Source organism: Aethina tumida, chromosome 1 (assembly GCF_024364675.1).
Source record: "Aethina tumida isolate Nest 87 chromosome 1, icAetTumi1.1, whole genome shotgun sequence".
Lineage (NCBI taxonomy): Eukaryota > Metazoa > Arthropoda > Insecta > Coleoptera > Nitidulidae > Aethina > Aethina tumida.
The window spans coordinates 7463464-7486990 of record NC_065435.1 but is presented as its reverse complement, the minus strand read 5'-3'; the positions used below and the strand labels follow the sequence as shown (position 1 = coordinate 7486990).

General features: G+C 30.8%; 2 protein-coding genes across 3 annotated transcripts; both read right to left on the bottom strand.

Moving 5' to 3' along the window:
• Nucleotides 1–31: 31 nt before the first annotated feature.
• LOC109596790 (relaxin receptor 2) lies at nucleotides 32–19447 on the bottom strand. 2 transcript variants are annotated; one of them, XM_049969694.1, is made up of 17 exons: nucleotides 19311–19447; nucleotides 3716–3838; nucleotides 3395–3487; nucleotides 3230–3341; nucleotides 3077–3145; nucleotides 2954–3025; nucleotides 2762–2905; nucleotides 2640–2708; nucleotides 2391–2462; nucleotides 2267–2338; nucleotides 2146–2217; nucleotides 2021–2092; nucleotides 1370–1968; nucleotides 1180–1309; nucleotides 509–699; nucleotides 287–457; nucleotides 32–159 (listed from the first exon to the last, which is right to left on the bottom strand). In XM_049969694.1, exons 1-17 carry the CDS (start codon nucleotides 19402–19404, stop codon nucleotides 98–100), a joined length of 2217 nt encoding a protein of 738 aa, XP_049825651.1. In that variant the 5' UTR covers nucleotides 19405–19447; the 3' UTR covers nucleotides 32–97. The 2 variants fall into 2 exon arrangements, with proteins under 2 accessions (XP_049825651.1, XP_019867936.2); XM_020012377.2 differs by having other exon boundaries at nucleotides 32–457.
• Nucleotides 10556–11181, bottom strand: LOC126266209 (uncharacterized). The gene is made up of 2 exons (XM_049969697.1): nucleotides 11092–11181; nucleotides 10556–10898 (listed from the first exon to the last, which is right to left on the bottom strand). The coding sequence occupies exons 1-2, from the start codon at nucleotides 11171–11173 to the stop codon at nucleotides 10648–10650; spliced, it is 333 nt and encodes a 110-aa protein (XP_049825654.1). The 5' UTR covers nucleotides 11174–11181; the 3' UTR covers nucleotides 10556–10647.
• Nucleotides 19448–23527: the final 4080 nt, after the last annotated feature.

Sequence of the window (23527 nt, the reverse complement as noted above, 5' to 3'; positions counted from 1 at the left end):
AAAACTAAACTACTAAATAAAATGTACTTCAAAAAATGTTTATTAAATAAATAAAATAAATGCAAAATAATACTGTCAGTGTACATTCTCCTCGTTTTCAAAATTTGTTGTTCACAAATCTCAGTCCTGTCCGGTCAACGAGATGCATGCTTCCATGTTCTAAACAAAGACATTTCTATTTGCATAAATAAGTAAGAAGAAGGCTTTGATAAGCATCAAATGAGTTGAACAAAAGGAGTCTGATATTGTAGAAACTTTTTTAAATCGAATACAGAATGGTAGGTACCTGGAGAACCTTTGTCGTAGGTCCTTGTCTTGTTGGAAGTGGATTCCCGGACGCTCATGGGTACCCGGTAAATTTCTCTGCGGTACTTAGGTGTGGTGAAGGTGTACAAAATTGGGTTTAGACCAGAGTTAATTGGAAGTATGAAGACAACCAGCCATCCATAAGTGTCATCTAAGAGTAAAATAGGTCAATGACATATTAGGAAGATTGTTATGAAAGTACCTGATACAGAAAATTGGAAGAGGACGATAACTTTGATGGTGATAATAGGCAGCCAGCAAAAAAGTTCGGTCAAGACAATGAAGAAGAACCTTACAGCAAACTCGTAGTCCTTTGATGGCAATGTTGTGGCATTTCTGGTTCTCCATATACTTACGAACATACCAATATACACAACAGTAGTAACAATCATGCTGCAATCGATAAATTGATACATGAATTTAATGGAAGTACTGTTTTATTCATGAAAGATGAATGGGTAGTTTGTAAATTTATTACCGCCCAAAATGTTAATAATTAGAGGTATATAATGAAGTTATAATATTGAAACTCTATAATATATTAAAATGGTTCCATTGATTTTGCTGCTGAAACTAATAATGAACTAACTAACCAATTTCTATGCTCAACTTCCAAATAATAATAAAACCGAATTGCAATTTGAAAAGAACTCAGACAACAAATACAACAATAAATTACTTGTTATTATAATATTTACTAGTGTGATGCATCCAAAACAATTTGGTAACATGGAAAAATTGTTTACACCCCACGTATTATTAGGATTAGATCAATAGTATTAAATCCAACGAAACCCCAAGAAGTCGTAAATTGAAAGAACGTAGCGAATTTATGAATTTGTTTTCGACATCCAATTTAACAATGGCACGTACCAAAATGCGTTTAATCCCACAAAAATGGTGACCGAAAACTCCCAACCGATAAAATACGGATCGTCAATATGCAGCGGGAAGCATAAACCGTTGACGCCGTAAAACCTCGTGCTGTTGTGGTATTCAATAACTAAAAGCAAATTTAACCATTACATTTGCGAGACAAACATAATAATTAATTTTGCTTTACCTGGCAGAACGGTGATGAAGACACCAACGAGCCAAATCCCGGTCAAAATCAAGGTGGTCTTCCTCAGGGTCAAAGCGTGGTACCTTCCAAAGGGCACGGCGATGAGCAAGTATCTGTCGATGGACATGAACAGGAGGAGGAGCATGGATACTTCGCTGGACAACATTCCAATCATCCCGGTGACGGTGCAACCCCAGGACGATATCCAGGCGTGGGCATATTGGTTGTAGGCGTTACGAAATCTCCAGTCCTGAACCGCTATTATCAACAAATAGATCCCCATACCTAAATCGCTGATGGCCAAGTTCCTGATCACCAGACTTAAGGCTTTGTTTTCGTCTCTGAACATGTACCTCCCAAACAGCACCAAGGTGTTGGCGGAAATGGTGATGAAGCAGATAATCCAGTTGGAGTAGCGCAAAATGGGTTTGTAAAGGAGCTGTTTGGTGGAGGAAATGCCGTCTGACAAGGGTCTGCATCTTGGAACCATCGGCGAGTAGGAACAGTAGGAGTATTTCAGGAAGTAAACTGATTGTAAATCAGACAAGTGCTCGAACATCCCTAGGTCGATGTTTGTTATCTCTATGCCTTCCATGTTTCTGAAAAATGAAAGAAGTGGCACACGTTTTTATACAAACTAATATTACTTACAAGGAGCGGACGTTTATGGTGTTTTGGAAGAGCTCGCTGGGTACAAAAGTGAAGGGATTATTTCCTATAACACTAAAATTAAAATAGTACATAAGACACAAGTTTATTTACTGGCAGTAACTTACAGCTTGGACATTGATACCAGCGAAGAAAACACCTGGGAGGGCAAAATAGTAATCTTGTTGTCCATTAAATTACTGTAAATAGAATAATTTACTCCAGTTTACACGATAAATCCTAACTTACAGTTCCTTAAGACGATTAAGATTGGTAAAGGCGGCCTCGTGTATCGATGTGATCATGTTTCCACGCAAGGACCTAAGTAATGGTGGGTATGAAATTAAACGGTTAATATATTTTAAATCCTTACAATAGTTCCAGCGGCACCAGATTTTGAAAGAGATTTTTATCTACGGTTTTAATCAAGTTGTAATTCAAAAACCTAAAAGGTAATTACACGTTAGTCTAGTTTATTAATGTTATATCTTGTTGACACATTACATAAGCAGTAAATTATGTTTCAGTATATCAAACCTTTATCTGAAATTTATGAAGGATACAGACAGACGGATATCTACTAATATCAGACATCAAAAAATCAATTCATCACGTTACTTACAGTTCCTGAATCATCGGCATGAATGGAAATTCATCGTTTTCAAAGGTTAATTTATTGCCTGAAATGTTGCTAAAACAAAATAAAATGCAACGTGGAAACTTAAGTTGAGTTGAAGGGCTTACATCCATCTGATTGAAAGTAACCCTCGGAAATCCTTTAAATAAATGTACTCGATTTGATTGTTGTCCAGGAACAACCAGGATAATTTTGGAAGGCCGGACAGGACACCTTTTTCAATAACTTTCAGTTTGTTGTTTACGATGAATCTACGAATTGATTATTAGATAAGTTCTTGCATATGTAAGAATGCTTACAACTTCTCCAGTCGGAGCTGCCCTCTAAACACATCAGGAGGCAGGTACTCCAGTCCATTTCCATCCAGGTGACTACGGATGTCTTCGTTCAAAAACTATTACAGCTCTTAAGTAAATACTCACATTAATTGCAAATTGTACTTGTTGAAGTCGTCACTTGTGATGTTAGAAATGCAGTTATTGGCCAAAATACTAAAACAAAACAGCTTAAGAGGAACATTTTCCTTAATACGAAGACGTTTATGGTAAATGCGCCTCAATAAGGTGATAACTTACAGATGTGTCACACTCGAGGATATATTCTGTGGTATCCCATACAACCCGGACGATTTACAATCTAAACGAGATTTGTATCCGCATCTGCAAAACGCCGGGTAGTCGGAAATCTCTGGAATATAATAAAATTGCGTTGCCTGTTGTTCTCCGTCATCACGTACTTACCGCAAATATTACGGTAGCTCTGGAAGTCGGATCCCTTCTGTAGCGAATTGTTGATGTACGAGTCGACCATGTCCACGCTTCCTTGTAGATCGGCTGGAATTTAGCGTGTTTAACAACGATTTTATTGAATGTACGTCAAAACAGGTAAACAAAGGTGATCAAATAGAAAATCGTGCCTGTATTAATTTTAATGTTATTTACCGTCCCGTTTTAATAGTTAATCCGGACTGTTTTTTCTCAAATATCAAAACGCTTTTTCTACTGTTGAATGGATTATTGTATTAACGTCGAATTAGTGTTAATTAATTAGTTGGCACTTACCACAGAGTGCTGGATCTTCGTCGTCGCCATCCGGACAGTGTTCGTGCAGATCGCAGACATGTCTTTGGGGAATACAGAGAGAAGTTTCAGTCCCACAGGAAAAGGTCCCTTCGGGACATGTGTCTGTAAAATGAACTTAAATAACTACGGGTTTTGCTATATAATGTAAATTGAGCAACAGTAATGGAACTTAAAGCACCCTAATAAAGTTACAAATAAAATAGTAGTTGTTTTTGGGTATGTAATAACGTAGTATGAGTATTTTATTAAAGAAAACTTTCATTGAAAATAATTCTTGTGCGTTCCTTTTATCTTATAATAAGATGCAAATTGTGTTACACTGTTTTATTGTCAGTGGCTCTAAGGTATTAAACTGAAAAGCTCCATTAAGGCAATATTAGTTTCATAAAGAATGCTTACTATGAACTAAATGACATGGATATGAAAATGTTGGCAAATTAAATGAAGCAATTTATTTTTTTAGGTGAATTATGATTTAATGGATTAATTATGAATCAATGTTGCGTTAATTTTTGGAGTTTCATTAAAGTAAAAATGAAAAACTTACCCTTTACTTCTTAAGATTTAATTTTATGTATACTTACTTTATCAAAACAATCAAACAACTTCAACTTTTTAAATTATTAATTTGTCTACATTGTTAAAAAAGTAAAAACTTACCTTACCAGGCTCTAATTATAAGATCTCATAAATATTAATTGTGTTAAACTGTTAATGAACTTTTTTTTGTACTCAAATTTTATTCACAATAATTAACATTAAATTTAAAAATATTGATTTCCATTAGTTAACATAAAAAAGATTTTGTCACTACTTTTATGACAAAGGTATTACTGGGTGAATATCTTTTGAATGTCTAGGGACACAAAAGGAAATTTTATCCTACGTGTTTAGTAAGGTAAGACGCAGATTATTATATAAAACCTACGTTAAAAGAGGGCCATAAATATGCTCTGGGCCATCTTATGTCACATTTATTTATTTATTATCCGCTTCGATGGATTTTGCTCACTCATTGTATTTAAGATCACGTTCGACACGTTGTAAAATTTGAAATATAAGAAATTTTATTCTAACAACCACTTTTTCGACCTATAATTTAGGAGTGATCAAGAAATGTTTCATAGACAGGAAAAAGTAATTTACATTTCTAACTTAACATAACTTTCTTCGAAATATTGAACATTGTAATTAATCAATGGTATACAAGCAAATTTATTGCCAGGGAAAAAATTATGGGTTCTTGTAGCTGAGGAAAAGATCAGTCAGCTTTGACCTCCTATTCAGAATTAATTATTTACCTAAAACAATGAAAAAATAAATTGTTACATGAACAATTATCTAGACAATATTCTGGATGATTTACAAATTTCCATTGTAACATTTTGAAGCTTCCTTTGAATCTCTAATCAGATATGTGATCTTGTGTTGTTATAAAGGAGGACTGTATGGATTTTAGACCAAATATTGCTTAATTTCCTCGTTGGTACAGGTTTCAGGATGACTTGGGCATTGTTCTTCAGTGCATTCGTTGTCTCTTCTAAGAAGAAAAGAAAATTGGCAATTGTCGAACGAGTAATTTTCTTATATTCACATAATTTATAAAAAATCCATTTGTCTTCAACTTTGTGATGAAATTCTTTGCATGAAACCCCTTCCTAACAACTGATTTGTGACAGTTTAATAACAAGCCTGTTTCCAACGAGGATTTTTACCCAGTTTTTACTTAATTTGTTCGTTGGTACAGGTTTCAGATGACCTTGAAATTGTGCATCTGCCACACGACAATTGCCAAACGACTAATTTTGTTATATTCACATGAATTATAAAAAAACCATTTGTCTCCAACTTTTTGATGAAGCCTCTTTCTAACGACTAATCTGAGTCAGTTTAATGACAAGTCTGTTTCCAACGAGTTTTTTGCATCAGATTTTTCTTAATTTCTTCGTTGATATAGGTTTCAAGATGATCTTGACATTGTTCATCTTCAGTACATTCGTTGTCACTTTTAAACTAAGGAGAGAATTAACAATTGTCAAACGACTAATTTTGTTATCCTCACATAATTTATGTGAAACCAATCCATTTGCCTCAATTTTTTTATTAAAAGCATACATTTAATGACTGGCCTAGTTCCAAACAAATTTCAACAAGGTTTTTGCATCAGATTTTTCTTAATTTCTTCGTTGATATAGGTTTCAAGATGATCTTGACATTGTTCATCTTCAGTACATTCGTTGTCACTTTTAAACTGAGGAGAGAATTAACAATTGTCAAACGACTAATTTTGTTATCCTCACGTAATTTATGTGGAACCAATCCATTAACCTCAACTTTTTGATTAAAACCATCCATTTAATGACTGGCCTAGTTCCAAACAAATTCCAACAAGGTTTTTGCATCAGATTTTTCTTAATTTCTTCGTTGATATAGGTTTCAAGATGACTTTGACATTGTTCATCTTCAGTACATTCGTTGTCACTTTTAAACTGAGGAGAGAATTAACAATTGTCAAACGACTAATTTTGTTATCCTCACGTAATTTATGTGGAACCAATCCATTTGCCTCAACTTTTTGATTAAAACCATCCATTTAATGACTGGCCTAGTTCCAAACAAGTTGCACCAGGTTTTTTTTATGAGAATTGCTTAATTTCTTCATTGGAACAGATTTCAGAACGTTGACGTTGTTCATCTTCAATGTTTTCATTGACACTTCTTAACCAACTAAGGCAATGTCTTGTGACTACTTCACTTACAGCACCTTCTCCAAACACATTACGTACCTTTTCTGTTACCTTAAGCACATTTTTATATTCATAAAGCAATTCAAAAAAATGTTTTAAGTAGAATATTAGAATAAAAATAAAAAGCACAGTAAGGAAGAGCATAAAAAAGCTTTGAAATAATATATATAGTTTAACCCAAAACGTTTAAAAGTTTGCACAAATAAATCTTGAACCAAAAAACTTAATTACTTTGTCCAGTAACCAATACTCAGCTGTTATATGTTTGTACTTGATCGTGTACGTAGTGATTTGATCGAAAGCAATTGAACTAATTTCCTCCGTTTATACAATCTAATGGTTAGAATTATTATCCGGCACATCCTCTTGAACAAATTAATTGAACGCATTAATTGCGGTCGAATAAGTAATTCGAGCAAGCCACTAATGCCAGGTGTTGCAAAATACAAAATGTCAAGCGGGTGTCGTTGTGCATTAATGGTGTTGAGAATTCTAAAAATAAAATGCGACAATTGCGTATAAACAATCACCACGAGACCGGGATACATATCCATAAAGAGGGATGTTTATGTGTTGCCCAGACGTTATGACGTCTCAACAAATCCACTGTCTTTACTAAAAAAGGTTTTATTCGATTATTAGTCCACCATGATTACTTTTAGGGGCTTCGCGTTTTGCTCTAATTGAAACAGTAGACAGACCAACAGGCTGAAGCAGTACAAAAATCTGAACACGTATAGATAAACGTTGGACCAGGCTATGTCCCAAAATGTCAGTTCCTCGTTGAAAATCAATCTCGTCCTTATCCTCTCCCTTAATATACTTTTGGCCGCTTTGTTTATGAACGACATGTAAAACTTGGCCAACAACAATATTATAAGGGTGAACCAGGAAAACGTTGTCGAACTCATATCCGCTAAAATTAATAAATTTCTAATTATAACACCGTACACAAGTGATATCGTGGATAATAAATTTTGTTGTTTTCGTCTCTATGAACGTTTCATAAACTAACAACAAAGATTTATATCACACGCCCACCAGTTACTACAACCCCCGTGTGTTTGAAAAATAATACGTACGTGCCGAATATTTCAAAACGGAGTAATATGTTCCGAATATTCCAACGTAAATAATGATTTTTGTCAGTGTCGTCCAGTCCATTTTCAAGGTGGTACTAATTATTAATTGCAACTTATTTAAATTTAAACAATGCCTGAGTCAATATCAATATATTTATTGTGCTAAATTAGTTTTAAGATAATGTAATAGGGATGGTGATTCACAAATTAGTATTGAGAGTGTACTTGATTTTATTATTATTTAGAAATATTTGATAAAATATATTAAATTAAATTTTAGTTAATGAAAAATGAAGTTTTTATTGAATTGATTTATTTCTAATTATAACTAGTATTATTGAAATTGACAATTTTGTTTTATTTTTACTGCTATTTTTATTTTTTTAATATGCTTATAATTAGATACGAATATAATAATTCTGAAATTACATAAAAACTATCTATATTTCTTGGTAACAAATATTTTGAAAGACCTAATATGTTAAGGAAAGTTTTATTAACCGATGCTGAAATAAATTTAACAAATAAATATACAGTGGTGGCTATAATTATAGAAACTTATTAAAATAATTAAATACTTGAATTGAATGGCAGTACCTATAATTTTATTTCATTTTTCCTGTTATTGTTGCATCTACTAAGCAACTATCATACCTTTATTCTTTAAAAATGCGTTCTTTTTTATTTTTCAATTGACCAAATTATAGGAACTTTTTACTTGGTGTTTCATCGATTTAAATCGATTATTTAGTTACTTAAATTTGTCTGAGTTCGAGAAAGCAATCCAATCTTGGGATTGGGACTGCTGAAATTAGTTCAAGGACTGTGAAAAGATGGTTAGTGGATGGGGGTTGGTTTAATCCTAGACCTACAAGAAAAACTGTGGTTTCAATTAAAAATGCAATTAAAAAATATATGTAATATTTTATAGAATAATAATTTAGTATTGTGTTTAATACTGTATAGAACAACAATAATAAACTAATATTAATTTAACAGTTCACATTAAATAAAGGAGTCTAAAATATTTAACATTTTAAATAGTTACTATATTAATGTCCATCACTGTACGTACCAGAAAAAAGTATTATATGTTTTAACGTTTAATTTTAAAATAAGCTAATTTAAAATAGCTTATTATTCAAAATAAATACCATTATAATCAACTATCAAATAGGCCATGAGAAAAAAAAATCTGGCATCTTGGAACTGAAGAAAAAATCAACCTCAATTTTATCTTCCTCTTCATTAAACCGTTTATTACGTAAAAATTGGACAATGACAAAAATTACTAACAGACACATGAAGAAATATCCGGACCATATGGTGGATGAGGTAGAACTTCTTATTTAACATTTGAATGCTTTTTTTATTTTAAGGACTGTGAAAAGATGGTTAGTGGATGAGGGTTGATTTAACCCTAGACCTACAAGAAAAACTCTGGTTTCAATCAAAAATCCTTTTCAAAATTAAAGTTACTATATTAATGTACAGGTCAATTCAAAAAACATATATGTAACATTTTATAGAATAATAATTTAGTATCGTTTATAAGAACAACAATAATAAACTAATATTAATTTAACAGTTCACATTAAATAAAAAATATTTAACATTTTAAATAGTTACCATATTAATGTCCGCCACTGTACGTACCAGAAAAAAGTATTATACGTTTTAACGTTTAATTTTAAAATAAGCTAACTTAAAATAACTTATTATTCAAAATAAATACCATTATAATCAACTATCAAATAGGCCATGAGAAAAAAAATCTCGTTTCTTGGAACTGAAGAAACCTCAATTTTATCTTCCTCTTCATTAAACCGTTTATTACGTAAAAATTTGGAAGAAAACATGGAGAAATATACGGACTGTATGGTGGATGAGGTAGAACTTCTCATTTAACATTGGAATGCTTTTTTATTGTCTAAAAAAACTTTGAGTAAGTTTTTCATAAATTTATTCAAATTGCCAGCAATAAACAGTTACTTTGGTCATTTAGCTTCTTGACAGGAAGTCAATAAGTAAAATTCCTTGTACAGTCTATCATACAGTCATCATAATCTTTGTTGGGATAACATTCTTTTTAGGCACTGTTCTATCAAGTTGTTCAGCTTAAAAATCATTGTCCAAACTCAAAATAAATTTTAACACTTAAATACACAATTTTTCATACAAAAAATGTTTTAAAGGAACATAATAAACAGCATAGTTAGAATAGGAAACAGCATAATCAGAAATAGTCTAAAAACATTTCAAATAATACCTCTTAATATATATAAAAATGTACTCAAACAAATCACGAACCAAAGACGTAAATCACTTTTTCAGGTATCTAAATTTATAGAAATTGTAATGGTTTAACAAATAATACGTACGTGCAAAAGAACAAAACAACAAAATGATTGTCACTGAAAAGATTAGTTTAACAAGTATTTCTAGCTTCATTTTTACCGCACTTAACCTACCACACTAAACTGTTTAAGAAACATTACGTTTCGTTTAACTTATTTGTTTATATAAATTCTGCCAAGGTGTATCGTATTTCTTGATAACGAACTGAATTGTTCATATTATTATTCTATTAAGGCTTTTATAGATCATAACAGATGAGTAATAGACATTTTTTAAATAATATTCACTGACAATATATAAATGAATCATACAAAATTTATTTTTAATTAATTTCTTAAAATAATGCACTGTGCTGTTTATTACAGATTTCTGTTTAAAAAACATCTGATGTAATATATTTGAAATGTAAAAAATGTAATAGAGAAGGTACAGTAAATAATCAATTGATTTTTCAGAACAATTTCAGTAAATTAATCTAAAATAATAAATTTAAATATGTATTAGAATATATTTAAATGATTTTTTCAGTAATTAATGTGTCAAAATCAATAATATAAATTACATTACAAACCATTTCTTGTTTTTAAATCTTTAGGGGTCTAAAAATGAATTAAATTAAAAATATCATATAATACTGCATGAAATAAACTTTATTATAAAACAGTTTCATATAATAAAGCATCCATAATACATATATTAAAATGAGAAATGACGTTTAAAAGTCTCAAAATTTAAATTTAATAAAAATGATCAAGTTGAGAAATATAGTAAGACCGTAAATAAACGTCAAAACGTATGTGTAAAAGCTGGGCAAATAGGCATCCCAGCAGGACAGTTCTTCGTCCAGAGCTTTCGCGGCCCGTATCTGCGCCAACAGGAATTTCTTAACAACGCTATTCATGTAAATCAAGTAGACCTTCGTGTAGACCAACGTAATTACAATGAACCAGAATACGCTAGCGTTCGGTTTTTCGGCTAAAATAAAAAAAAAATAAAACTAATAAATACTGAACCTAAAATAAAATCGGCGATATAACGAAAACAGCATTGGTGATTTATTGTTCGCGTTCAACAACATTAAATTGCACCAAGGATTCGTGGCTGTTTTGTTTTAAATGTCGGAAATCGAGTTAAATAATTAATAATGATTGATTTAACTGATACGTACGTGCGATCAACTTCACAACCGAAAAGAGGAAAGTGAAGGCTGTCGTGTAGGACATGATTTGGAAGAACACGCTCACCATCATTGTTACGGCTCAACTGAATTGTTGAAAACTATTTGAGGCGCACGAAGCGACATTTACTAGCGATGAACTCATAAGGTATATACAAGGTGACTATAGAAGTCTTGTGCTCTCAAAAACTGCGAACTTATAAAAGGGTCAGGACACTTAAAAGTGACCAGTGACTCATTTCCTTAACTAAAACTGTAGTTTTTAGTTTTCGATTGTCATTTATTACTTATTATAAGATGTGGTGGGCAAATAATATTGGCACCTAGACTCCTTCCAACACCATGTATGTCAATTATCTAAAGATAACACATAAAGCATTGTGACTCATAAATGCCAATACCGAAGTTATGCACTCGTTGACTAGAGTGGAATTGTTCAATAGAACTACACCAAAGTATTTGTTTAAACTATATTAACAATTAATCAACATGGCGTAACCCAAAGTATGTTAAATATTGAAACAAAGCTATATTTTTATAATATTTTTATATACAATATTACATTAAATTGTGTCAATACTTAATAAATACAATTAAGATGCACAAAATGATGAAACAGTAGATAAAAGTTAAAATATATGTGTAGAAGTTAGATAAATAAGTTTCCCAAATCGACTTCTCTTCTTCCAAACAATGGATGGCGTTAAGATTAAGCAGCAGCATTTTCCTGCCGTTACTGTTCAAGTAAGACAGATAAATTCTCGTGCAAAACAAAGTTACAATCACAAACCAGAAAATAATGGCATCTTGTTTGTCGGCTAAAATAATTAAAATCAATATACAATTCGATTTTCAAAAAATGTAAATTCCAACGTCAGATTAATGAATCGACGTGAATTTAACTAAACAATCAGAAAAATACGTACGTGCCAATAATTTCACAGCTGAATAATAGACAGTAAAGGATGCCATGTAAGATAGTATTTTAACGATTGCTTCGTGAATCATGGTTAAAGCCACACTAGTGTTGTTTGAAGCTTACAATTAATGTCGTATCTACGTGCCTCGATTAGAAAACGGACGTGAATCATTATTTCTTTCATATTGCAATCAATTATTGGAATAGTTCAGGTTTATTCATCTGATTATAGAATGGATCATCAGTTTTAATATATTGGTGTAATTTAGAGAAAAATGTGCATAGCTGAAGCTGCTCATTGTAATAAATCTTGGTAGTAATAAAAATTAAGGGGTTATACTAAATTTTGGCAATTTAAAAAATAAAAAACTCTACTAGACTTTCAAACGTCACTTCCAACTTATCTCTTCTACATTGTTAACCTCAACTACAACATGCTGAAAATCTTCGTGCCTTTTCAGTTCGAATCAGAAATGCGTCCCTGAAAATATATTTAGACCCGACTAACATTACAAAATATGAGCCACTGGAGTAAAAGTTGACTGTGATATTAATACAATTGGTTATTTTCGAAGGAGTTATTTTTATGTCTCATTGTCGACCGAATCAATCAAACTCGACGCGCAGTTAATTTATATCCGTAATTTTAGCTCGATAATTTAAAATACCGAACCTAGACCAACATTTCCGTTAATAACATCTCAAATGGAGTTTCGAGCGTTTAAACGTAGATGTAATTAATCCGATTCCCTTCGGACTGTTCGGCTTCAGAAATCCAGTTATTGCGTTTCATGTAAACCCGGAAGTTTATTGGGTCTTAACGTTGGAATTTTTAGGTCTGTTAATAAAGGTGATGAACGTAAATTTTCCATCAGTGTTTGTTTTAGTGGTTACACCGAAACTAAAGCAACAGGTTGCTGAGCAATGTGAAGCCCAGAGTCCCAGCTGGTTGAATATGTGCACGATTAAAATGTCCCTTTCAAATTTTGATGTGAACGAAAAATAGGGTGCAGAATTGGACACAAAGCTTACCTTGTTGAAAGGTGTTTCCTCACATTTTGGCTTTGGTAGCTTCGATTGATGAGATGTTATGGTGTTGCAGGTGATCCATGACTTGATGAATTCTTGATGAAGTTTTGAATTTTCAGTGGCATGACAAAAAATGATTAATGTTTTAGAGTAATTTTGCCATAAAATCAACAAAAATAAATAAGATAATTACTAATTTTTAAAAAACAGTAAAGAAATAAGCATGATTCAATATTTTAAATGATACAAATTATTTAAATAAAACCTAAAAAAATCATATTTGTTTAAATTTAAAATATATTTTCTTATAATTAATTGTAATTAGTTACAGAAACAAATTTATTCAAAAAAAACCGTATTATAAGTTTGAAATACTAATAAATTGTTAAAGCCGGATAGCGAAAAATATTACCTTGAATGCTCAGATGATAAACGACCTTAGCCAGGACCAAAAGGAACACCACAACCCCAACACCAACAGAAACTTCACGGAAGTACCTCATGGTCGTCTGACCATATCTTTAGATGAGATGTTGTCTGAGCTGTGGCGATGATTAAAATGATGCTGCATCATTGATGGTACAGTTGCATTTATATTTCCGGACAACGCAGACTCAAAAAACACTTTAAACAAGTGACGCTTTGCTAAATGCAACGGTGGGGTGAGTCGCATAAACCACTGGACATGAATTAATGTGAATTGTATTGAATATTTTACAATGGGACTTGCCTAGCAGGAGAAACTTAAAGTTATAAAATGAAATGCAGTTTATTTCAGCCAATAAATCAATGGAGAGAAGTGAATTTTATGAAACAAATGAATGTTAAAACTTATGTATATTTACATTTCAGTAAATCTTTCAGTCTAATCTTTAATCCACTGACATGTTTACTAAAAAGATAATTTACGTTTTTAGTGTTTTACATAACTTTCTTCAAAATAACCTTTATTCAAACGTTCTAATGAACAATTTTTTACCATCGTTCAAGGAGTAATTTATGACAGAAGTAAAAAATTCTTGGTTCTTGGATTTAAAGAAAAGGTCAGTCTCAGTTTTGGCCTTTTTATCTGAATTAAACTTTTATTATGTAAAAATTTGGATAATGATAAAAATATTCAAAATATTCACATGGAGAAATATGGTGGATGACGTAGAACTTCCCCATTTTAACATCCTGAAGTTTCCATTAACTGTCTAAAGTTGCATTGTCATGAAGAAGCAGATCGACTTTTCTATAGTCAAAAACCTCGTATTTGAATTAATAAATTTATGAACTTGATCAATTTGCCAAAACCTTTCTTGTATTAGGATTCTTTGTAGGTACTGTTCCAGCAGTTTTACCAGCTTAAACTCTTTTTCAGTTTCCGCTTGTCCAGAACGGCAGAAGAATAAAAGTTCACTTGCATTGCGTGCAAAGAGAAAATTGGCAATTGTCGAACGTCTAATTTTGTTACTCTCACTTAAACTATATGGAATCCATTTGTCCAACTTCTTGAAGGAATTCATTACATGGATCCTTTTTCTAATGGCTGATTAATGGAAGTTTAATGACTGGTATGTTTCCAAACATCTTGCACCAGGATCTTGCACCAGATATTGCTTAATTTCTTTGTTAGTACAGGTTTCAGGACCAAAAAAACCAAAATCGTGAGACTTCATCACTTACAGCATCTTCTTCAAACTCAAATGTGTTACTTCTGTTACTTTAAGCTTATTTTTACGTTCATAAAGTAGATTTGCACGAAATAAAACATTTTTAATACAACAAATGCTTTTAATAGTAAGAGCTTAAAAAAGCTTTCAACAGTTTAACACAACACGAGTTCTCCAGCTAATTCATGGCAGTTTAATAACTGGACTTTCTCCAAATTTAATTTATTTGTTAGTACAGGTTTCAGGACGACTATGACCTTGTTCAACTTCATCGCATTCATTGTGTCTCTTAAACCAACGAAACTAAAATCGTGAGTCTTCATCACTTACAGCATCTTCTCCAAACCCATTACAAATGCGATTTGCACGAATTAAAACACTTGAATAACACCACTTTTAATCCGAAACAATGTTTTAAATGGAAAGAGCTTAAAAAAGCTTTCAATTTAAAGCTTTAATACAAGTTCTCCAAAGAAATACGCATTGATATATTTTAAAGTTTTAGTTTTATAAATGATATTTATGTGAATATCAATACTAACTCCTAATAAGCTACTCTAAAACCCACCAATACTACATCTTCATAATGCCTATGAATTTGAGCAAAGAGATTGTAAGATTACATTCAAAATCGGTACATACCTCGATGATTGAAATAGTAAATCAGCGTAGAAATTGCGAGGAAACAGCAAATTATCAATGCACCCACAATCACAATCCGCCAAATGCTGACGCGTATTTGAGGCTGCGGTTGCTCGTGATCCTCCCCAATCAGCCACATATTGTCAAGTGTAATGAAAATTTTTGACAAACTTATTGGTTTTTTTCAGATAAGACCGATCGCATGCGCTTTTTATTTATGCAACAACGTTGGCGTTTGATTGTAAGAGCTGCATCAACAGACATCTTCTTATTGGCCATCACGTCGTGTTCGTCGCCGGATTTCGTGACGATTGGGAGCTTACTTAAGCTTACTGACATTTATAATCATTTAAGTTATCAATTTTAAAGGTAATAAATCACCGGGATCAAACGACAACACACTTCATCCGTTTCCAGTGAAAAATGGCGAAATGTCTAAAATACAAAGTCAAGAGATTACCGGAACATTATCGATTTTATTACAATTCGAATTTTTATGTTTCCGTTTCCATGGCTACGACATACACGTTTGTTTACTGGCAATGACCAAGGCCGATTATTTATCAATATTTCCTGTAGTTTAAACAAACTTTTCCATGATCAATTTTAATAGGAAATAAGGGCGGGTTAAGTCGATATAGAAGGAAGAGTTTGTGTGAGTTATCAGAACTTGCTCTTTTGTGCGAAGTTTGTTGAAAATGTATGCGCAAGAAATAGTTTTATTTTTACACAAAATGATGTATTAGTGTTTAATTTTAGTTTAGTTATTTGTGAATTATTATTTAATTTAACTAAAACTGCATGCTTCATATATAAATAATATTTTTATGAAGTATAATAATAAATAGTGCATGAATTATTATTCGTTGTTTGTTGTAATATTACATATATATTTTATATTAGTTTATTGCGTAAAATTAAACGCGTAAAAATGTAATGTGAGTACAAAGTAGTACATTAAGCACGTGCCATTTTAGTTGCAATTATAGTTTAATGCTGCTGTTGTTGTAAGATGCTATAAATTATGTGATTCTATATTATTACCTGATGTTCCTTATTGTTTTACTATTTTAGATTTTACGGTATATAATTTCTAATTTTTTGCATTGTCAATTTAATAGAATTATTATACAGAGAGACCATATAAAATGTTGTTAGTCTAACCAAATTTTCCTATGTTTATAATAATTAACAGGGGGCGACCTCACAAATATTAATTATATAATTAAAACCTACTTCTGATTTTCTTGTATAAAGACTAGTTTTAAATTTCCTACAATTATTTTCATGCTGTAAGAGAATACCGAAATAAAATTGCTCAATTTTCCCTGTTAAACTCCATCACTATTAATTAAAAATAATTATATAATTAAAGAGTACTTAAGAGTTTTGTCTGGTAAGAAAGATAAAAATAAATAAATAAAATAACAGAAGGATAAAAATGATTCGACATTTTATAAAATAAATTCTTATCTGCTTTATTTTTTCAGGCTCAATGAAACACATACAATTAACACCCAATGGACTTAGTGATATATAATATTCTTCAATATAAATGTATTAATATTTTCGACATGGATTCTAATAATTTGTGTGGTTATTTGTGCCAAATTTCAATTAGTACCTACAATGTCAATTATACAATCACAGATCCTCCATGTTTTCCAATTGGAACAGCTTCAATATTCAATATGTAAGCAATTTAAAAAATTGGGTATGTATTGTAGTGCAAGTGGACACGTGTGAATCTACAGTAGCATAAATTTGGCAACGTTCAAGTTAATCGAGTGATGTTCAAATATTTCTGTAAAACAACGACACACCTTTTAAATACATACATTTCTTGAAATATTGGCATCAATTTTTGAATCTCAGTGTATTAAGTATATGTAATCTATGTGTAATTTCAGTGTATTACAATCTTGCTGTTCCATATATGTATATGACCAATGTTTTGAATTACCTATTAATTAGGCTGATCAACTGTTATATATACGATGAAAAAGTGTTGTGCTGTAGGATAATTTGCCTCGTTTGCATCAGGAAACCACTGAAAGGGCCACAAAGCCTTGAGTCAACACGTTAAATATATGTCCACAGAAATTGCATGGAAAAGAGACTAGAACTAATCAGCTCATAAAAGAATTTAATTTAAAATTTATTCAGTAAGTTTATAAAAGTTATTTCAATACTGTTTTTTTTTTTGGTTGGCTAAAAAGAACAAATATTACAATATTTTTACGTTTTGTGGCAGTTACAATATTCTTAACAGTAAAAATTTATTCTTAGTAGGATTTATATGATTTTATTGAATAATTCACTTTCAGTAGGAAGGAAGAGACATGGAACTCCAGAGAAAAGAGAAATAATAATTTATCATGAAAAATCAAGGTCTAAATAGTGCTGACGTCGCTGAAAGCTTAAATGATTTACAATATTATTAACAACACACTCATTTAAAAATATAAGAAAACATCCTAACAAAAAAACCAACTCCTTTTATAAACAGGCAAAGTGACAGTAAATTAAATCCTTTCTTGTCTTCTAGGCAAATAAAAAATGAATTAATTGAGTCATACAATATCAGTGTGGTTAGTAGAACAATCATACTGAATGAATAAAACTTGCACGGATGTATTTCAGTAAAGAAATGGATATTCAAACACGACTAAAGATTAATTATCTCCAGAATTTTGAAGAGTACTTTGGAGTGATAAATCCAAGTTCAATAGAGTGGTATCAGACGATAAACAATACGTTTATTACAGAAAATTATTGACAAAATGGACCGTTTCATGTATAAAAACATCATGAGAGATGTAATTTACCATTTGCCAACGATAATTTACCAATTACAACGGATCATGTTGAAGTTTTCGATTGGCCACCATAAAGTCCGGATCTAAACCTAATTGAAAACTTATGTAACGACATGAAGTTTCGATTAAAACACCAAAAATTATCAAATTTAGATGAATTGTGGTTATTAATTGACTCTTCAACAACGTCTCTAAGTTTACAGGCGGTTATAACGAACAAAAGGCATACAACAAAACATAACAAAGTTATGTATAAATTATTTAATATATATTTTATAAATGCTATTTCTGTGGGCACACACATTGCCCACCTATTTTATTTAAGGTTTAATTTCAGTTGAAATTATTTTGATTTAGGTAAAAAATGAATAATTGTAGAAAAAAAATATAGTGTAATTATTTTAATTAAAATGTAAAAATTTCGACTGTATTTAATTAGAGTTGTGAATGTCCTAGTTAACATTAAATAGTAATGTGTGCTGTTTCTGTGGGCACCACTGTGTGGTCAATATTTTGAATTATGTATAAATCACACTGAACAACTGTTGTATATACAATGAAAAAGTAGATATTACAGTTTTAATATCTCGTTTGTATTTTAACTGTTAGTTTATGAAAATTTATTATAATTTATTAAAATTTAACCCATCAAGTAAGAAAGCTTAGTAGCACTTAATAATTAATATGACATCCATGAATTTAAAAAAGTAAATAATAAACAAAAATTAATAAATAAATTTTACTATTCTGTATAAATGTCTTAATATAATTACGTCAGTTTAATTACACAAATCATGACTAAAACTGAAGAAACTTGTTTAGATCCACACAACTCTAACATTAGAAACTGTAATGTTAAATTAATTTATCCCTTAAACTACTTTATATTGCAATATAAACAAAAACATGTGTAAATTGTTAGTTAAAAGCAACTTGCGCATGTACAATAAATAAAGAACAACCTCCGTTCAACATTTCAGTGCCACGACAATTTAACATCAGACTTTTAGTTGTACACTACTGTCAAATTAAGCCGAAACCATTAATTAAAGTTTACTCATTAGTTCCGCACAAAACAACGAGTCCAATCCAATCGCACAATCCGACGATGGTCGGTCAAACGGAAAACGCACACAAACAACTTACCTTCGGTGCTATAAAAAAGTATTAAGAGGGACGTGACGAGCAGGGCGAAAAGCGTCGTTTGTCCCACGATGATTTGGCGCCATAATCTGCTCATCGTCGTCTTCAGGTGGAGTCGTTGGTGGAAACTGTCGGACGCAAGTTTGGAACACTACTGATGAAAATAGAGTGATACACACGGAAAACCGAACCGAATATTTTCCATTTGGAGAACGCAGACTCAACACGTTGCGTTGCATTCTACAGGTGGATTAACATTAATTGTAAATAATATCCGAGTGCGATGTTTTGGTGGCGTTTTTCAATTATCGCACGACGTAGTTTTTCATAAATTTGGGAATGTGTCGTTTTGAGGTGTACATAGGTTTTTAATACGTGTGGATTTCTGTGGGTGTAATGTACAAAACTATTTGTTGCTCGAATATATTTAAACAATGGCATACATTTAAAAAACTATAAAATATTAATAAAAATATTAGGTTTACGTTTCTAGTTCAAGATTTATTTGAACGTATTTTTGTATGAAATTGCATTTAAGCTTTTTATGATCTCTGGCTATGCCATATGTATGTAAAATATTTTTGGGGTGGGTGGGTGTACGTATAGACCACCTACTAAGAGGCCAACGATCAATGCAACTGTCTACTGCTCACATTCATGAAAAACTTACACAAAGACGAGCCTTTTTAGTCAATATAAATACTTTTACTCCTTCATGACAAGGCAAAACTTCATGTCATATTAGAGGCTCAAAGGAAACTTCAAAATATTAAATGGGACGTTCCACCTCATCCGTCATATGTACTCCACGAATTGGAATTATTAAAATAAAATATAAATCAGAATATTATGGTACAAATCAAGTTTTAATAAACAATGAAATCTGCATAAATTAAACAAAATTACATCAACAAAAGAACTTTTAAATCTGTAATAAAACTAATATCACCAAATTCCTTGAAAAATTAAAAAACAAAATTAATTAAAACTAAGAAAAAATAGAATATTAACAACTACATATTTTCAATCGGTCCTCTCTTGCTCCAATCTAAAGAATCTAAAGAATCAAAGAATCTAAAGAATCTAAAGAATCTAAAGAATCTAAAGAATCTAAAGAATCTAAAGAATCTAAAGAATCTAAAGAATCTAAAGAATCTAAAGAATCTAAAGAATCTAAAGAATCTAAAGAATCTAAAGAATCTAAAGAATCTAAAGAATCTAAAGAATCTAAAGAATCTAAAGAATCTAAAGAATCTAAAGAATCTAAAGAATCTAAAGAATCTAAAGAATCTAAAGAATCTAAAGAATCTAAAGAATCTAAAGAATCTAAAGAATCTAAAGAATCTAAAGAATCTAAAGAATCTAAAGAATCTAAAGAATCTAAAGAATCTAAAGAATCTAAAGAATCTAAAGAATCTAAAGAATCTAAAGAATCTAAAGAATCTAAAGAATCTAAAGAATCTAAAGAATCTAAAGAATCTAAAGAATCTAAAGAATCTAAAGAATCTAAAGAATCTAAAGAATCTAAAGAATCTAAAGAATCTAAAGAATCTAAAGAATCTAAAGAATCTAAAGAATCTAAAGAATCTAAAGAATCTAAAGAATCTAAAGAATCTAAAGAATCTAAAGAATCTAAAGAATCTAAAGAATCTAAAGAATCTAAAGAATCTAAAGAATCTAAAGAATCTAAAGAATCTAAAGAATCTAAAGAATCTAAAGAATCTAAAGAATCTAAAGAATCTAAAGAATCTAAAGAATCTAAAGAATCTAAAGAATCTAAAGAATCTAAAGAATCTAAAGAATCTAAAGAATCTAAAGAATCTAAAGAATCTAAAGAATCTAAAGAATCTAAAGAATCTAAAGAATCTAAAGAATCTAAAGAATCTAAAGAATCTAAAGAACCTAAAGAATCTAAAGAATCTAAAGAATATAAAGAATCTAAAGAATCTAAAGAATATAAAGAATCTAAAGAATCTAAAGAATCTAAAGAATCTAAAGAAAGAAACTAAATAATTTAACGAATCTAAAGAATAGAGTATAACTTTGTCTTTGAAGACAGTCCCATACGTACTCAATTGATTTGCAGTCTGGTGAACGTGGAGGCTACTACATGCGAGTAATATCATCTTTTGCAACGCCAAATTTATGTCTCATTCGATAAGGTCGGGCATTGTCGTATACAGAAACGAAAAATGGTTCAAATTCTTGAGCAAACGGAACAATAATTGGTTGAATAACCAAATCGTGATCATTCATAGTTTCTCTTTAAAGAGACACTGTTACAGAACCACCTCCAAAAACCAACAGTTGGAGCAATGTTTTGCTCATGACCACGTTCACGCCATGTCCAAAGTTATATGAATGACATAATGTGTACCTAGACTCATCTGTGAACAAACAATTACACCATTCAACTGTAGTGTACAGGAGATGATCATTGGCACATGCCCTGTGGGCAACCCGATGCTCCCTGTTTAACAGAGGGTGTCGAAAACTCTTCTAACTAAGACAAGCTTTATGCAACCTTCTTCTGATGGTAAACAGTTATTCCAACGTCTGCACAAAGTCTGAATATAGAGAATGTGAGATTTCGTCTAGTATAAATAATCAGAAAACGGTCCTGTCTTTTAGTCGTAGGTCATTGTCGACCACGACCGTGTCGTATTTTAACATTACCAGTTCACAAATAACGTTTCTAAGCAAGATTTGTAACACTTTGTAAGACATTATACATTTGTGAGATATTATACTTTTTGTTGACTCAAATTGCCACGTTTCAAAATTCCAATTATAGAGACAAAATCTTCCGGAAGAAAGTCTTCTTTGAGGCATTTTATTGTGCTAAACAACAGATAAATTAAGAATGAACTCGACAAAATGCGTTTTCTGGAAATAAAAATTCTTCAAGAATTAATTTTAAGTTTATTAAATATATAAAATTTAAAATACTGACCATCTAAATTTGAAAATATTCAAATAATTATTACTGGTCAAAATAAAACACATTGAAAATATTTCTAAATCTATAATCTATAGAATTCAAGTTATCCACTTCAGAATGTTAAATGAGAAATCCTATTTCATCCATATAGTCCAGATATTTATCTTTGTATCTATTATTTAATTTTTCTCATTGTGAACTTTTTGTGTTAAAAAAACGGTTTAATTCTAAAGAGGAAGTCAGAACTGTGGTTGATATTTCCATCAGTTCCAAGACCCAGATTTTTGTTTGTAGAAAAAATTGTTGATATAATGAGGATTATTTTGTTAAACGATAGACATGTTTTCCTATACCGAATATATTCGTCATTAATATCCAAAAATAATTTTAGACAATTTAGAATTTTGATTTAGATTGAAATTTTAAAATATACAATTAAAAAAGAAACTCATCTTGAAAATTTTTAATAGTTTTTTTTTTTAAAATACGTAATTAAACCCAATAAAAATTGTTAACAAATTGAAAACAGTTTGTTTGATAATTCGACTTGCATTATTTTCACATTTAAATATTTTAGCTAAGCAAGCAATTTAAAATTATACTGCTTAAACATATCCAGATTATAAAAATAAATTTTGAATTAAATGAGTGAAATCAGTAGAAACCGCAGTCCGATTAAATAAACAATTTTAGTGATACGCATGTTTTAATGCGAGTATAAAAAATGAACTAATATCAACATCATTGATTATTTCCATTTTAACAGTTTATTTAATCGACTTTAAAAATATGTAATATTTTTCTATTTATTTTTATTTTTATTATAAAGGCACATTTGAACCATTCGAAATAAAATTACGTAAATAAAACTCAATCAAATAATTTTTTAACGTCCGAAAAAAATTAATCTTTCAGTTTTCAGTTACGCCCTCTATGTTTCATTGACAACAATATTAATTATCTCTAAATTAGCAAACGTTATCTCTAATTTTTAAGGAGATATAACTTGTTTAGATATTATATTATTGAGAAATTATCTGTAGAAAGTTTTTACTTATAGTTTAACAACAAAAATTGCAACAATTTCACAGTTTGTTGAAGTCTGCCAAATATCAGTTTCCCAAGATGTTTCAAAAAGGGTTACAGATTTCAAGTTTGCAACAATCATCTTTTGAAGATTTTTGATCAGCTGCAATCAACCCATCTGGGACGCTCTGTATATACATAAGTATAAAATCACTCGAAGAAATTGGGAATGAATACTTATGTTTTCGGTGGC